This window comes from Trachurus trachurus (assembly GCF_905171665.1).
Source record: "Trachurus trachurus genome assembly, chromosome: 6".
Taxonomy (NCBI): Eukaryota; Metazoa; Chordata; class Actinopteri; order Carangiformes; family Carangidae; genus Trachurus; species Trachurus trachurus.
The window spans coordinates 33,660,617-33,679,168 of NC_139897.1; the positions used below are offsets into that span (position 1 = coordinate 33,660,617).

At 44.2% G+C, this 18,552-nt stretch overlaps 1 protein-coding gene across 1 annotated transcript in view; it reads right to left on the bottom strand.

The window, feature by feature from the left end:
* The window catches only part of LOC310987963 (NACHT, LRR and PYD domains-containing protein 14-like), a gene marked incomplete at its 3' end in the record, with an annotated part of 78,166 nt that overhangs the window by 28,008 nt on the left and 31,606 nt on the right, over positions 1-18,552 (bottom strand). Inside the window, exons 11-15 of the mRNA XM_083974432.1 lie at positions 16,875-17,048; positions 14,515-14,686; positions 13,928-13,989; positions 11,513-11,686; positions 8,002-8,175 (exon numbers count right to left, since the gene is read on the bottom strand). Coding sequence (XP_083830558.1) covers positions 8,002-8,175; positions 11,513-11,686; positions 13,928-13,989; positions 14,515-14,686; positions 16,875-17,048 — 756 coding nt within the window. The remainder of the gene's footprint in view (positions 1-8,001; positions 8,176-11,512; positions 11,687-13,927; positions 13,990-14,514; positions 14,687-16,874; positions 17,049-18,552) is intronic.

Below are 18,552 nucleotides of genomic sequence, written 5' to 3' on the forward strand. Positions count from 1 at the left end.
CATCTCAAAAAAATCAGATATTCTTACATTAATCATAGCAACGAATTTCTTGTCCCATAGAAGCATGTTATTAAACTTCCATTGTTTTGTTTTATGCACATTAAAGCAAGGTGAAAATGTAACAGAGATGGGAGCATGATCTGAGATTAAGATGGTGTGAATCTCTGAATTTATCACATTTCCTGTTATTGAGTTTGACAGGAGCAGGTAATCTATTCTAGAGTACGAATTATGTACTTTAGAATAAAAAGTATATTCACGAGAGAGTGGGTTTACACATCGCCAAACATCAGTTACCCCCAACAGCCTTTGAAGCTCATCTAAAGCAGTGGAGAGAGCAGCATCTGTCGGTAGGGGGCGACTTGAACGATCTAACAGTGGATTATTTACCAGATTCATATCCCCACCAAGTAGAATAGGATCCCCCACAAACTTTGATGCAAGAAGAGCTAACTTTGAAAGGAACTCAACTTGCCCAGAATTAGGGGCATAGATGTTTATGAGTGTAATTTTTCTGTGTTGAAGGATACCAGATACTATGATATACCTGCCACTGTTATCCACAATCACATCAGTATGATGAAAGGATATTTTTTTTGGTATCAGAATACTTGTGCCTCTTGATGCTCCATTCCCTGGCGCAGAGAATACCTGGCCAACCCATCTTTGCTTTAATTTTAACGATTCATTTTCATTCAAATGGGTCTCCTGTAGCATGGCTACATCACATGAGAGAGACTTCAGATGTGAAATTATTTTATAACGTTTAACTTTATTGGAGACTCCATTAATATTCCAACTGACAACCCTTATGGCATTAGAACTTGACATATGAATTTATAATCCCAGTATTTAAGAGCATCTTACATATGATTTCTAAACCCCACTCTGCAACTCCAGGGAAATGACAGGGGATGACGAACATACACACACATACACATTCACACACACGCACGCACACACAATAGCCAGTAGGCAAAAAACTAAACAAAAAAAACAAGAGAAAGAACAATGTCCCTCCTCTATCCATGATCCAACGGAGCAGGCTGCAGGTCACACGAGGCGTCCAACAGTCAGAAATTAGTGTCAAATTGTTCAACCTTCAAACTTAAATTACCCCTTTTCCTTTCCAAGAGGAAGAGGGAGAGACAAAAGTCAGCGTCATGAATGTAATGAACTCATAATCATACCTTTTGATCTTTACCCAAACACAGACGGGAGGCGAACTCTCAGGTCCTTGATAGCTTCATTAGGTGTTGTGTAAATACACTGCTCTTCACCCACGGTCACAATGAGTCTTGCGGGGAACAGCAGGCCATAGCGAATCCCCGCTCCACGCAGCTTCTTCTTGATGTCTCCGTACTCTGCGCGCCTCTGTTGGATATCAGCTGGAAGATCTTGAAACACACGGAAAGATTTCCCTTTCCATGTGAGCTTTTTCTTCTTTGCCGCAGCTCCTAGAATGAGCTGTCGGTCACTCCATCTCAGCATCCTCACAATGTATGGTCTCGGCGGTTCTCCTGGGTTCGGGCGTGGGCGAAGGGATCTGTGGTGTCTGTCCACCTCCGGTGCTGGGTCCGTTTCACGCCGGTCAAGAATATAGCGGAATATTGCAGCCAGCTCTTTACCTGGGTCCGCTGCAGGATTACCGGTCTCCAGCAAGCCTTCTTCCAGGCCCACGATAATCAGGTTGTTCCTTCTGCTGTGCGACTCCAGGTAAGAAACTTTGGCTTTCAAGTTTCTTATCTCTTTTGCGTTATCTTGTATGGCTTGCTGCTGAGTTGCTTGTTTATCCTCCAAGAAGCCGATGCGTTTTTCGGCATTCCCCAATCTTGCCACCATGGCCCGTGTGTCTTTTTTAATTTCCTTCATTGAATTGCTCAGCTCATCCAGCGTTTGTTGGAATGAGACTCTGATTGATGTAACCTGTGTCAGTAGCTCTTCAGCCCAGGCAGGTGGATCTTCATTGTCTCCCATGCTCTCTTTGATTGAACGCCAGGCAGCCTGACGCTGTTTTACCGTCTGTCTCGTCTCCCGCGGAGGGCCTTGACTTGACATAAAAAGTTCTTCTTTGTTTGGGAGATAGATTCCTAGTTTTGTTCTTAAAACCTTAAGTTTTTAAAGGTGTTCAATAGTTAGTTCTCTGACATGCGGACGCCAGGTGACTCAGTCCGCCATGCTGCCTTGTCACGTGATTTCTCCACACTAAATGATTCTGAAATATGCCATATCTTAAACAAACATTTTGCAGAAGCTGCAAGAAGGTATTTGATAAGGAGTATCCAGAGCTCCACCTCGATAACTCTGGTTCAGGCAGTTGTACTGCTAATAATATCAAGTCTCCCAAGGGTCATATTTCTTGTTTCTCCTTCCACCCATTCACATGCAGTGAGGTGTTTGATACATTACACGCTATAAATCTATAAAGTGCTCTACCAGTGAGGACAATCTAGATTCCTTTTTCTTAAAACTTGCAGCAGCAATCATCACCCAGCAACTAACGGGCGCATGACGTCTGTCCGACTACCCATTTCTCCGACCATACATTTCTTTATTTTTGCGTCCATTAGTCCGACCTCCCACTTCTCCGACTTAAGTAGCCCTAACCCTTAACCTTACCCTAAACCTAACCTTAATACTGTAGAATGGGTAGTCGGAGAAATGAGCCGTCGGAATTTTGGGCAGTCGGATTGATGTATGCTCCCCGCAACTAACAGACATGTTTAATCTATCCATCTCAAGTGGAAAATTTCCGATACAATGGAAATCAGCACATGTGGTCCCCTTACATAAAGGTGGAGAAAGAGATAACTTGAATAATTATCGCCCTATTTCCAAATTACCCTGTCTAGCAAAAATAATGGAATCCTTGGTCAGCTCTCAATAAGAGAGACGTTCCTACACCCTACTTTCCCAGACTTCCTTCTGCAATTGTAAATTCAAGTTCCTTTACACTTAACCATCTGTGATGCCCAACTTCCCACTTCCTAATTCACACTCAAACCCCTTTGTATTTTAAATTGTATCTCTTAACTCCATACCTCGGGAGACCGGTGATAATACCTTCAAAGGTGAAGGTGTGAAAACACAATCAGGGAAGGGGCCGGCCAAAGGACACAAACACACCCCAGAAGTGGACCTTCCCTCAGCTATAAATGTTTAGGTTTTCCCCATGTTCAGAGTCTTTTCTTTACCATCACCTGCTCAGGTAGAAACTGACCTTTCCTTGCAAGGAAATAAAAATAATGTCTCTATTTCATTATTCACCAACAGCAAACAGCTAAGAATTTCCACGACACTACTAGTGAGTTTAAAAGTGTTTAAATCCTTTTCAGTCTGGTTTCAGGGCCAACCATAGCACAATCTCAGCAATCACACTGGTGACAAACAACATCATATCGGCATTAGACAGAAGGTATCACTGCGCTGCTCTTTTTATAGATCTATCAAAAGCGTTTGATACAGTCGATCATTATCTGCTCTTGAGAAAATTAGATGCAATGGGGTTGGATGTTAATGCGTGTGCATGGTTTCAGAGCTACTTGACCGACAGGCGTCAATGTGTTAAGCTTGGCCATACAATATCTAATTTTCTGTCAGTTAGTGGAGGTGTACCTCATGGCTGTCATGCCCATTTTTATGTGGACAACACAGTTTTGTATTGTACATCGCATAAACTACTGCTTAATGCAAAGCAGTAGTTTATGTTTGATTAATGATAAATAAATAAAAATGGGCATGACAGCCAGCGTTAGTGGAGTAAAAGTACTTCCTGGACTTGAGTGACAGGTGAAACTCATTGTTCCTGTTTGACTCAACACCTTTACCTGTGACTGGATCACTGATGATTGACACATCGGGCCCTAGTTTGGTGGCGCAGCGCAGGTGGCGCAAGGTAGCGCAGCTGGTCTAATGCAAGTTTCGACCAGCGCAGCCGAGCGCAAAGTCAGATTGGAAGATTGGCAGATCGCGCTGCGCTGAGATAGGCGTGGCCGCGCAGCAGGGGGAGGCGTCACAGATTAAGCTTGGTGCAGTGGAAGTTTTGTGGGAAAATGTCTCGCCGAGGTTGCGCTGAAAGCTCGCCACCTCCAACCAGGTCTACTCTCAGCGCAGGGCGAAGCGCAGCAGGTGCAGTGGAAGTTTGGCTGACTGACCTGCAGTGCACACACGTCACCAAGACCTCACAGGCAGATCTCCACAGTTCCAGGCACATTTCAATGCAATAAATATCCACAATAACCACTATTTAATGCAACTAACGGAATCAACACGTGAATTTATATCTATATAGATTGTCCCGTCACATCTGACGTCAGATCAAAGCAGAGATCAAAGGCTGTGGCACGCGTAATGGAAACTCCACCTGAATTAACACAGCAGGGACGAACTGGCACTGAAAAGCAGCTGTGGATGTCCCAAGCAGGACTGAGGGTGGATGACTGCATGTCGCTGCCGTGTTGAGATACCACTCTGCCCTTGTGATGATCGCTTTATTTATTTACTTTACTTATTAATTCATTAGCGCATCAGGCAGCCGTAATGAAAAACAAAACACAAATCTTCATCTCTCTTAGTCCACCACAGCCTCGGTATCTGATAGTCAGTATATAGCCTACTACAGTATGCATCTCTATCACAGAAAAAAAAGAGAAAAAAAAGAGACGGACAGAGAGAGAGAGAGAGAGGAGGACAGAGAGAGAGAGAGAGAGAGAGAGAGAGAGAGAGAGCGCGTCCTTTACGCTGATTTCATCCGTTACGCATGGTGTTTGTTTATGTTGTGATTAGTGTACACCTCTCATCTTGCTTAGCCTACATAGGGTTTGAATAAATGTGAGTTTCTTTATTAGTTTATTAGTTGTTTCTTTCATTGGGCAGGGGTTCTCAGTGTATCAGATCAAACCTGATTAAGGATTTTTGTATTATTATTAGTAAACTCATTATTGGTCACTCTGAGCTCGGACCTCCGGGGAAACAGCTGTTTCCTCCGGGGAGAGGTTCGGCCTCTGGCGTCGCTGTTTCCTCCGTCCATGTCCAAGTATAAAATGACAAACTTGCAGCGCGCATCGCCCTCCGCGCAGTTAAAGGTGAGGAGAGGAGCTCATTTGATTGGTGAAGATCTGACTCGGCTGTGTCAAACCCACTCCACGCCTTTCTCTCCTCCTCCTGTCTCCCTCCCGCCCTCTCTCCTCCCTCTTTGCCGTTTGCGCCGGTGGGAGGGACGAGGGGAGGGTTTACGCTGGTCTAAGTCTGACTGCGCGGCCCACCAATCTTGCGAAATGGACCTGGGCCACACCCCGTTGACGTGGCGAAGCTGCGCTGAACTTAGACTTCGCTCGGTCAAGGAAACTAGGGCCCATCGACTGCGTTTACATGCACTTCAGTACCCCGGTTTTAATCAGGGTTTTTTAAGTACCCTGTTTTTTGATCAAATGCGGGGTATGGTGTTTACATGAACTTAAAAAAACCTGGTTATTCAGTATCGCTGTATACGTGATAAATACAGTATCACAGTTTCTGATTACTGCGCCGAGCAGCTCAGGAGACGGGGTTGATGTCTCTGTCATTTCCCGGCGGTCACAGCTCACACACGGGGAGCTTCACTCCTCTGAGAAACATCGTAGCAAACTTGTAAACAGCCGTCATTTGGATAACCCGACTGCACATTGGGGATCTAAACAGTTATTTTCTCGTATGAAAAAATATAAAAACTAAATAGTCTCCTTGTCGCTCCAGAAATGCGCTCTTGTTGTTGCCGCCGTTTTGTTAGTAATGTATCTATGGTAACAGTTACGTCAGTTGGCTGAGCGGCTTTCAGATATCGGGGTACGGTGTTTACATGCTCCAATATCCTGGTTTCTTTCGGAAATCAGGTTTATCAAAATCAGGATATGGGCTTATCCCGATTTCTGGAATTGGGAAATGGTGTTTACATGCGCAAAAAACAGGGTACTTAATAGTGCTGCACGATTAATCTAATTGCAATCGCAATCGCGATGTCACGCCGTGCGATTACGTAATCGCACGAAAGAGTGCGATTGGCGATTTAAGGTACATAAATGTGCGACCGCGTGAGCCTGTAAACGGGACTTTAACTCCTGTAGTGTGTGGAGCAGAGCTGCTAATGTGTGTAGCATAGCAGACTCCGTTAGTAGTCATGTGACCAGCAGGTCTGATCACGTGACTACCCAGCTGGCAGACAGCGCTCCGTGTGCTGCAGGACCGTCTCCCCGTGATTACAGCAGGTGTGGAGCATTAGCGTCACGGAGCGAACTGTGTTTTCCTCCGCAACATGTGCAGTGCGTTTAAAAAACGAGGAGGTATATGCCTGTTGGGGCGAACGACCAGAAAGCTCCGGTGTTTGGTTTTCTTTTAACTGTCTTTTTTATTTATTTTTTATTTTTATTTTACGGTAACAGCCACACTCATTTGCCGTCTCCTCTCGTCTCCTCCGTTGTGTGTGTGTGCGCGCGTGCGTGCGTGTGTGTGTGTCTGTCTGTCTCTGTGTTACCTGTGTACCTGTGTGCTGTGAGAGGAGGGAGGGGGGAGAAAGGCATTGTAATAAATGATGGCATCGCAGTAGACTATGAAACTGCACAAAAAGTTACCTATTTTTATTTAATACAAAGATACTGTAAGGAAACACTTATTATTTGAGAAATACACTCCTAAAATATGGTTATTTCCTGTGCTGTGCTTGATAATCAAGCAAATAGACTCCTTACAGCATTAATTTACAATATCGTAATCGCAATCGCAAATCGCAATATTTTCCACCATAATCGCAATCGAACATTTTTATCAAATCGTGCAGCACTAGTACTTAACTCATTGAGTGCCAACCACGTAATTTCTCGTTTTTCGTTCCCATGCGTTGAGTGCCAAAAACGAGATTTTACGTTTTTTTATTTTTTATTTTTTATTATGAAAATAGACACTTTAACACACCTTTATGTGTAAATTTGGGGACTCTACGATGAGCAGAACTGAAATAGATGACGATCAAAGTCTCATGACAGCTCATGATCTGGAAGTTTTTATCATAACTCGGCTTCTGCAAACGAGTTCTGCATGCAGATGCAGCACAGATGCAGCAGCTGCTCTGCTCTCACCTGCGCTGCTGCTCCAGCTGCTCGGAGCAGAAACAGGAAGCTCTCAGCCCACAGTCCCACCCGCTCTTCATCTGGAGCAACACCGTGTCCTCCCCAAAGTCCTCCCGTGGTAAAATCTGATGGTCTCTGGGCCAAAGCAGACCGGCATCACCGACCCGTACCACAGAAGGACCACGACCACCGGCGGGACCGGTCTTCCCGAGCCGCTGTGGCCGACAGACCCTCACGTTCCGCGGCGAGAGGCTGTGACACGGCACGGTGCGTCTGTGTTATTGTTGTATAGTGGCGCCCCCCCCCGCCCCCGATGGTGCATTTGTGAATAGAACAACAATTGTTGTATATATTTATCTTACACGAGCCCTTTGATCCAGAAATGTGAGTGTGAGAAGAGCGACAGGCACAAACAGCGCACCTTTCATAAAAGACGCTCTATCTCCTTTTCTAGAAAAAAAGGAGGGATTTTGGTGAAACCCAGCCATGTTTAGCTTGACTTTTCTCAGGAACGGAGGCACGTAGAGACAAACGGTTTGTGGCCATTTAAAGCATAAAGTTTCACCTTTCAAATGAGCCACGTATGTGTTGGTGGCAATAATATAGAATACACTGTGGCTCTACAAAAATCGTCAAAAATGGTCTAAATTGCCGGTACACTTGACTAAAACTTTGGAAAGGAGCGCGGCACTCAATGAGTTAAAAACCCTGAATAAAATCGGGGTACTGAAGTGCATGTAAACACAGTCACTGTAGCTGCTGCAGCGTTTTCTGAGTCTGTGATGTTATAGATGATGTCATATGTGATGTCACATCCTGACAGGTTCACCTGCTGCACTTTACACTTTATTTCACTCCCACAGTCTCATCAGCTGTGGAAACAGCTACAGATCAGACTCACTTCAGAGTCTCCAGTCGAAAGTCTGGACTCTTCACAAGATCATGAAGATGCTGCAGAGCTGAAGAGCTCAACTTGTTGTTTCTCAGGTCCAGGAGTCTCAGGTGGGAGGGGTTGGACTTCAGAGCTGAGACCAGAGAAGAACAGCTGATCTCTGACAACCTGCAGTTGAACAATCTGAATAAAGAATAAAAGAAGATGATGAAATGAAGACACACACACACACACACACACACACACACACACACACACACACACACACCTGCTTGTTATGGGATGTTGTCTTTGAATGTTTCACTATAAACATCACAGAGCCTCAGGAAAGAGGTGGAGCCAGCAGCTATTGATTATAGATCAGTTATTGTCTGATACATCACATGTGTTTCTGTAGTGGAGGTGAAACATGAAGAGAAACAGAGACTGGACTAAAAACCAGTGAGGTGCAGTCAGGGCTTTGATTTATTCACTTCATCTAAAGTTGGATTCTTTTGGACTTTCAGATAACTTTACTACAAGTTCAATGTGTCAGAATGTGGTGATTTTCATGGTCTAATAAAAGCCAGTAAACAGAGCTAGCTTCTGTCCAGGCAGCAGCTGCACAAACCACTCAGCCATGTGTAGTATTACAGAGCAAAGGCCCAGAGCTGCTCTGCCTCTTCTGTCAGTACGGTGTGTATGTGGCTGTTTGCACATGTGCAGTAAGTTCCCACAGAGAGTTCACATGGAGGTGAAGAGGCACAACGCTACGCTGCCTCTTAACTTAACTGCACCATGTCTGAGCTGCACTTCTGTTCACGTTGCCTTGGTGAATGGTCAACACACAGACGTGTCCCCTGGCTTTTTAGCCTCCAGCAGTTTAGCAGCTAATTCAACTGCAGTGATGCTCCACTGGAGAGGTGAACACCTTAATGAGCTTTCATCTGAAGAACAACAGCAGCTTTTATCTGACGGGAGACCAACGCCTGAGCTACGGTGTTAGCAAGTTTAGATGTTTTGTCACTATGGCAGAAGACCACTGAAGGCCGTTATCCCGGTCCCACCCACATCAAATGAAATAAACCAATAAAACATAGGCTGTAGTGCAGCCCAGTAAATAGTCTCAATTCAAGTCTCTCCGGCCATATGGTGCCAACGTGAATGCACAGCTGAGCGGAGCTTCTCCAGCTTCCGTCGTCCTCCCTCCGCTTATTATTGTCACCTTCACCTTCGTCACCTTCTCATCCTGTTGGCTTCATCCACAAACACTGTGGACCAAGTGCACCATCTCAAAAAGTGCAACTTCTGCTCTGCCGGTGAGCGAAGGGAAGTTTACTTTGAAAAAATGCAAGGAAAAGATGAATTAGGCTGATTAGGACGTGTTAATAGCCTAGTTCAGATTTGGTGATATGCCTTTAGTTATTATCAATTCCAGGTGTTTTACAGTTGTTACAGTTGTTTCACCTGGAGATGACGGAGCCTACACACCCACAGAGACAGGTGATGAACCGGACTACAGCGGCGAGAGATTTATGACGTTGCGTAATTCAATAATTAATATTAACGAGGGCGAGTATGGTGTCTGCTTATTTCCAACATGTCACTGTCTGTTTACAAAACCAACATCTAGCTTATTCCTAAAGTATGTGAAGTGTGGAGCGGTCGAGCGGACCTGCTGACAGATGTGCAGCTGACAGCCATGACATCATTAAACCTGAGCCACCAGCTGATCCTCCCTCGCGCACATCCTGAGGACGGGACAAAGTCTCCTGGATATTATTTTTTCTTTTCCTTTATTAATTTCTAACTGGCTCCTTTTTGCCAGTAAAAACCATAACTTGTGAGAAAAAGAAGAGACGCGCGAAAACAACAAAATGGAAACATTGTAATAACTCCTGTGGCCACAGCAGGCCCGAGTGGTCTATAACAGCTGTCTATATGAAGCGAGCACAGTCACGGACTGAGACAAAGTTATTTAGCTACATAAAAGTCCAAACGTCTGTCTTAGCAGGCGTTGTCCTTAAGCATTGTTCCTATTATTAAAACATGAATGACGAGAATAAGAGGTGAAAAGTAGCTGCTGCAGACTGATGCGCCACAGACCTGAGTGCTCATAAACTGTTACAGTAGGCTACTTCGGCTTTTACAAAGGCTGATTTTCTGCTAGATCCATGATGATTAATTTACCTACAGAAAATCTAAATGCATGGTAAAAGTAACATTACTAATATTTTAGAGATCTCAAATTCACAAATGATGTTTTCTATTGTTAAAATTCTGATTAAAAATTGGGTCAGGTCGGACCACGGCCTTCTTTTATTTTTATTTTTTTATTTTTTGCCGTGGTCCAGCCGAGAGACTGCTCGTGAGTCCGGCTGCATCAGGTCCAGGCTTCAACACCTGGATCGGACCGGGTCGAGTCTTTGAGAACCTAGCAGTTTATAGAAACTGCTCAAATGGGCTTTACGAGGTGTATTCAGAACATTTTATTTACTCAAACCTGCAGCAAGACCAGCACAGGAGACCGGAGTACAGGGCTTTCTTTTTTTCTTTTTCTTTTTTTGATAAATTATAGGCATGACGGTCTGGTACGCATTATGCTAGTATTACGCATCACGGCCGGACGCTACAATATGACTATTGCACAAACAGTGAGTGTGTAAATCTATGCCCCGTAACAACCGAACCTCCATGGCCCTCCCACCTCTAAAATGAATCCGGCGCCGCTGATCCCTACTGTCAAGGAAAGGTAGCATTTTTTATTCACACATAAAGTAACTTCCATTAATCAGAATAAGAAAATGTAATCAGCATAATATACTGTAATATAACCACTTAAAGAAAAATGAGGAGAATGATATAGCTTACAGTGCTGTAAATAAATATATGGTATTCATGGTTTTATGTTCTTGACTAATTTTGACAATTGAACAGACTGTTGTGCATGTGATGACTTATAGAATGAAATGAGGCTGATGTGTTTTGGAGAGAACAACCATTAGACTGAAAATCAACAATCAGTTTAGATCGACAAGATCTATTCACTTGGACACTGTGCTACTGCAGCTACCTGTACTTAATCATTTGCAAAGATGTATGAAGACATTTGCAATTTGATGAAATGAATGAGAAATACAATTCTGTTGTGAACAATTGCTAAGTGGTTTGCAGGTTTTGTCCATGTTGTTTTGAGAATGTAATATCTGTTTTGAAAAATGAGCCAAACGAACGGAGAAAAACTGTAATAACAGCTGATGTCAGGACGGCATGGATTGTGGGGAGAAGGTGTTGCACATGTTTAAGACTTGGATCTGTGTAAACCATTGTGCATGAATGTGTTTGTTGTGAGGTTGTTGTGTGATGAGCTGTCTGAGGTGCCGACCCCCCACAGCCCTGGTCTTGGTCTGTGAGCGCCTGCCTACCCTGTCCTACAGCCTCAGTGTGGATCAGTAGAATATCAGCCTCATGTCTGCAGCTCAGTATCAACACAACTTTCACATCACATTCATCTGAGCACAGAAATAAAACAGAGTCTGACCTCAGAGTCTCCAGTCTGCAGTCTGGACTCTCCAGAAAACCACTCAGATGCTTCACTCCTGAATCATGAAGGTCGTTGGAGTTCAGGTCCAGTTCTCTCAGGTGGGAGGGGTTGGACTTCAGAGCTGAGCCCAGAGAAGAACAGCTGATCTCTGACAACCAGCAGTTCACCAATCTGAATAAAGAATAAAAGCAGTGAGTTGAGGACAAAGCTCCTTGTTGACAGCGTTCAGTGTCTCATCATCTGTTCAGAGCTGAAGAAGCTTCAGAAAGAACAAGTTTAGAAAATCAAAGTCCAACAGCTGAAGCAACAGGAAGCAGGTTAAACAGTCACATAGAGAGAAAACAGCTCATTAATATTCATGAGAAGCTGCTGCTGCTTCAACACAGACGCAGTGACTCCGCCTCTTCACCTGTCAGCTCCACCTGTGGCTCCATCCAGACAAACTCATGTTGTGCAGCCACATTGATCAGAGATTTACTGACCATGCTCAAGACAACAAACATGTGAGGCTGAACTCTGTTACCATGACAACTAACGTGTAGAAACACATGTTGAATGAAGCTCAGAGACAGAAAAACCTGAAACCAGCACACACACATCTGCTTATTATGGGATGTTGGCTTTGAATGTTTCACTATAAACATGACAGAGCCTCACTTAGACACTTTTACACACACACACACACACACACACACACACACACACACACACACACACACACACACACACACACACACACACACACACACACACACACACACACACACACACACACAGCCCAGGTTGTGTGTCTTCTCTGTTGTAAACCTTGTAATAACAGCTTGTTGTGTACAGTTAACATCCTTGTTGCTCAGGTTTGAGTGTGGATTTTGTTAAAGGTTTGTTGTGTGATGTGAGCGGTGCTCCAACATGTGATCCTGTTATTGATCTGAGGCCTAGTCCACACGAACACGGGTATTTTTGAAACCGAACTTTTCTGGACCCCGGTTAAAAAAAAATTCGCGTCCACACCACCGGTGTGATAAAAAATAACTCCGTCCACATGAAACCGCAAATCCGTCTTCATGTGCATTCCAAAGCAGTAGGTGGTGATATCACTCCTAACAGGAAAGCAGCTGTAACTTGTACAGAGAGAGTGGAGGCTCAAACAGCTCAAACTGACCGGCACCGCGAGTCCGCGCTACTAACACGTAATCTCTTGTTTATGACAGATACGAAAATACACAAATACACACATCGTATCGATAATCCATCGATCCACTGATTGATTCTGAAAGGCTTCATTTAAAACAAATGTACAGGACGGAAGGAAGCAAAACAGTGGGGAAGTGACCGCAATTTACAATTTGATAAAAGCCTATTTTAGCCATATCAGCATGGTGGGGTCCGCCCGCTATTCCGACATGTCTCTATTTAGACATCCCGCTATTAGACGACATCCCTCTATCTAGACATGCCGGTAGTCCGACACTTTTTGATACCGCTATTCCGATTTTTTTTTTTTTTTTTTTTTTTTTTTACAGCTGCGATACCCAGGCGCGTCTCTCTCTCTTTTCTTTTCAGCATACCTGTCACCGGTTTGATGAGGGAGTGATGTTCTTAATTTCAACAACTCAACTATCAAGTCGCAAACAAAACTAACACACATGATAAACAAACAGAACTATGCTGCAGTTTGTTTGTCAAGTTAACCTGTCACCTTCAGCACCACGGACAGCGGAGAGCTGCATCTGTGAGCGTCTGGGCTCTGGGCTTAGGGCCTGGGGCCTCATTTATCAAAACTGTAAGTAAGCAGTGTAAAACTGCTGCTACTAAATGTTTTGCTTAGGCCTACGGAGAAAAGACACCCAAGATATTTACACCTTTTTCAGATCTATCAAACTGTGCATGCACAACTCTCCGCAATTTCTCTTGGATAAATCAAACTGGACACAACCATATATGGTCAGCACGTGCATATTAATTAGCCATGTGCGCTCTGTGAAGCAGCAACAAAGTTATTCTCTCTTCAGCGACTTCAGTGACAGAATAATAACAGTCTCAGTAGCTGCAGATCAGGGGTGCTGCTGCCGGTGTGTTTTTAAACTTGGAGGGTTTGTTTATTCTTCTCTCTTATAGGCCTATGTATTTGTGTATGAGAAACAGTGTCTCAGATGAAGAAAAAAAATCAGGACAGGTCTGACTATAACGTAGCCTAATCAATCAATGTCGAAAGCGGAATGTTTGAAAAATAGTAAAGTGCCCCTACTCCGACAATGAAAAAAAGAATCTAGGAATAGTGGGACGCTTGAAAAATAAAATTAGAAGTCAATGTCGAAATAGCGGCATGTCGGAATAGCAGCATGTAACCACATATGGTGACCACGCGGTTTTGTATTAGTGTCCGCATGTTTAGTGATTATTGATATTCACAGGAGCGTCTGAGTGGTCAGCGCATGGTCAGCGTCGAGAACTTGACGTGCTAGCAACAGTAACTAGGGAGGGCAGGGATTTCTGAAAAATGTCCGGTTTTCCTGTCCACACGTGAAGCTGAAACCGGAGTTTTCAAAAAAGTTCACCCTGGACTCCGGTTACAAAAAACTCCGGTTTCAGGAGCCCAGTTCTGCGGTTACGTGTGGACGAAAGGCAAAACCGTGTAGAGAAACACACGGTTTCAAAAATACCCGGGTTCGTATGGACGGGGCCTGAGTTGTGCGTTAATAACAGCTGATGTCAGGACGGCATGGATTGTGGGGAAAAGGTGTTGCACATGTTGAAGACTTGGATCTGTGTAAACCATTGTGCATAAATGTGTTTGTTGTGAGGTTGTTGTGTGATGAGCTGTCTGAGGTGCCGACCCCCCCACAGCCCTGGTCTTGGTCTGTGAGCGCCTGCCTACCCTGTCCTACAGCCTCAGTGTGGATCAGTAGAATATCAGCCTCATGTCTGCAGCTCAGTATCAACACAACTTTCACATCACATTCATCTGAGCACAGAAATAAAACAGAGTCTGACCTCAGAGTCTCCAGTCTACAGTCTGGACTCTCCAGAAAACCACTCAGACCCTTCACTCCTGAATCCTGCAGCTTGTTGTTCTCACTCAGATCCAGGTGTCTCAGGTGGGAGGGGTTGGACTTCAGAGCTGAGCCCAGAGAAGAACAGCTGATCTCTGACAACCAGCAGTCCTCCAATCTGAATAAAGAATAAAAGCAGTGAGTTGAGGACAAAGCTCCTTGTTGACAGCGTTCAGTGTCTCATCATCTGTTCAGAGCTGAAGAAGCTTCAGTGAGAACAAGTTTAGAAAATCAAAGTCCAACAGCTGAAGCAACAGGAAGCAGGTTAAACAGTCACATAGAGAGAAAACAGCTCATTAATATTCATGAGAAGCTGCTGCTGCTTCAACACAGACGCAGTGACTCCGCCTCTTCACCTGTCAGCTCCACCTGTGGCTCCATCCAGACAAACTCATGTTGTGCAGCCACATTGATCAGAGATTTACTGACCATGCTCAAGACAACAAACATGTGAGGCTGAACTCTGTTACCATGACAACTAACGTGTAGAAACAAATGTTGAATGAAGCTCAGAGACAGAAAAACCTGAAACCAGCACACACACATCTGCTTATTATGGGATGTTGGCTTTGAATGTTTCACTATAAACATGACAGAGCCTCACTTAGACACTTTTACACACACACACACACACACACACACACACACACACACACACACACACACACACACACACACACACACACACACACACACAGCCCAGGTTGTGTGTCTTCTCTGTTGTAAACCTTGTAATAACAGCTTGTTGTGTCCAGTTAACATCCTTGTTGCTCAGGTCTGAGTGTGGATTGTGTTAAAGGTTTGTTGTGTGATGTGAGCGGTGCTCCAACATGTGATCCTGTTATTGATTTGAGTTGTGTGTTACAGTAATTCATGGGTTGCAGTGACGTCACGTCGAAGGGACCGCCGCCATATTTGTGTCTGATTTGACAGGTCTCCTCATATGACAGCATCAAACCACAGGATGGAAATGACAGTTTCTTGACAAAATGACAGGGTTTCATCCTGTCTGGGTTTATATCTCTATAACAACAGACTAACTCTATATTATCCCACTTATTACACAGTTTATGAATTAATTAATTAATTTGAGACGTAATGTTGATCAAAGTCCTTAGTCCGGTCACTTCTCCGCTGTTTGCTCCTCACCCTCCTCTCGGTCGACTCGTGTGTAGTAGTTTTCAACGAGCTTTTGATAATCAATCAGTAGATTGATGAATTATCATGTAAATGTTATGATGTGTGCATTTATGTCGTCCTGTCTGTCATAAGAGACTACGGTTACGGGACACGTTTGTGTCACAGACTCGCGGTGGCACAGACACAGCTGGTCACAGCTGTGACACTGCGCTGGGTCCGCTCTGTCCGCTCTGATCGCAGGTTTGGTTCCAGCAGCGGTGAGGGAGGCAGAGAGCCTCCACTCTCCCTCTAACAAGCTACAAGTCATTTTTCTAACATCACAATTAGTCTGAAGCTGGTAAAAATGAAACACAAGGTAAAAATCCTTGATAGTTCTTCTGCCCTGCTCCGCTGATCAGAGCGGCGTCCCTAGCAACGGCCCGTTTTACTTAGCAACGGTCTGTTATACAGAAATAAAAGACCCTAAATGCAGAATCAGTGAGTAATTAATAAGAAAGTAATCAAAATGCAGAATTCAATATATCCATGTTATTAAAAAAAAAGTGAATCCCCTCTTTTAGTGAGACTTGTCACAGCCCATGCTGCCACTGATAGATGCCTGCAGTCAACTATTTATTACGTCTATAACTTTACGTCTTTTGGGATGGAATAAAACTGCAGTCCGGGGTTTTTTTGGCGACTGCTATCACAGTCAACAGCACAATATAATCCTGGCATCTTTCAAATAACGTCAATTTTCGGTCTCTTGCTGATTTCCTCCTACTACTCCACTTGTTCTGGTAACGTGACGCTGGGATCTGTGTCCAGATCGCCCTGATTCAGACACAAACATGGCGGCGCAGAAACACAGTGACGTCATGTGAATCTAATGAATAACAGCTGATGTCAGGACGGCATGGATTGTGGGGAAAAGGTGTTGCACATGTTTAAGACTTGGATCTGTGTAAACCATTGTGCATGAATGTGTTTGTTGTGAGGTTGTTGTGTGATGAGCTGTCTGAGGTGCCGACCCCCCACAGCCCTGGTCTTGGTCTGTGAGTGCCTGCCTACCCTGTCCTACAGCCTCAGTGTGGATCAGTAGAATATCAGCCTCATGTCTGCAGCTCAGTATCAACACAACTTTCACATCACATTCATCTGAGCACAGAAATAAAACAGAGTCTGACCTCAGAGTCTCCAGTCTACAGTCTGGACTCTTCAGAAAACCACTCAGACCCTTCACTCCTGAATCATAAAGGTAGTTTCCACTCAGGTCCAGTTCTCTCAGGTGGGAGGGGTTGGACTTCAGAGCTGAGCCCAGAGAAGAACAGCTGATCTCTGACAAACTGCAGCGCTCCAATCTGAATAAAGAATAAAAGCAGTGAGTTGAGGACAAAGCTCCTTGTTGACAGCGTTCAGTGTCTCATCATCTGTTCAGAGCTGAAGAAGCTTCAGAAAGAACAAGTTTAGAAAATCAAAGTCCAACAGCTGAAGCAACAGGAAGCAGGTTAAACAGTCACATAGAGAGAAAACAGCTCATTAATATTCATGAGAAGCTGCTGCTGCTTCAACACAGACGCAGTGACTCCGCCTCTTCACCTGTCAGCTCCACCTGTGGCTCCATCCAGACAAACTCATGTTGTGCAGCCACATTGATCAGAGATTTACTGACCATCCTCAAGACAACAAACATGTGAGGCTGAACTCTGTTACCATGACAACTAACGTGTAGAAACACATGTTGAATGAAGCTCAGAGACAGAAAAACCTGAAACCAGCACACACACATCTGCTTATTATGGGATGTTGGCTTTGAATGTTTCACTATAAACATGACAGAGCCTCACTTAGACACTTTTACACACACACACACACACACACACACACACACACACACACACACACACACACACACACACACACACACACACACACACACACACACACAAAGGTTTGTTGTGTGATGTGGGCGGTGCTCCAATATGTGATCCTGTTATTGATTTGAGTTGTGTGTTACAGTAATTCATGGGTTGCAGTGAGGTCACGTCGAAGGGACCGCCGCCATATTTGTGTCTGATTTGACAGGTCTCCTCATATGACAGCATCAAACCGCAGGATGGAAATGACAGTTTCTTGACAAAATGACAGAGTTTCATACATCCTGTCTGGGTTTATATCTCTATAACAACAGACTAACTCTATATTATCACACTTATTACACAGTTTATGAATTAATTAATTAATTTGAGACGTAATGTTGATCAAAGTCCTTAGTCCGGTCACTTCTCCGCTGTTTGCTCCTCACCCTCCTCCTGCCGACTCGTGTGTAGTTGTTTTCAACGAGCTTTTGATAATCAATCAGTAGATTGATGAATTATCATGTAAATGTTACAATATGTGCATTTATGTCGTCCTGTCTGTCATAAGAGACTACGGTTACGGGACACCTTTGTGTCACGGACTCGCGGTGGCACAGACACAGCTGGTCACAGCTGTGACACTGCACTGGCCCGTCCTCTCTGTCCGCTCTGATCGCAGGTTTGGTTTCCAGCAGCGGTGAGGGAGGCAGAGAGCCTCCACTCTCCCTCTAACAAGCTACAAGTCATTTTTCTAACATTACAATTAGTCTGAAGCTGGTAAAAATGAAACACAAGGTAAAAACTGTTATATATTGGGTTGTTTAATGTCCTCTTACGGACACCGTTGATCTGCAATGACATGTTACATAGAACTGTCACTAGAGGGCACTCCTGTACCAGAGTTGAGATCGAGTTCAATAAACGAAGATCTGCCTAGTGAAACAAGAAGTGGTCCGTGGTTATATTGGTCTTATAGTATAAGTTAGAGTAATACCTATCAAGATAC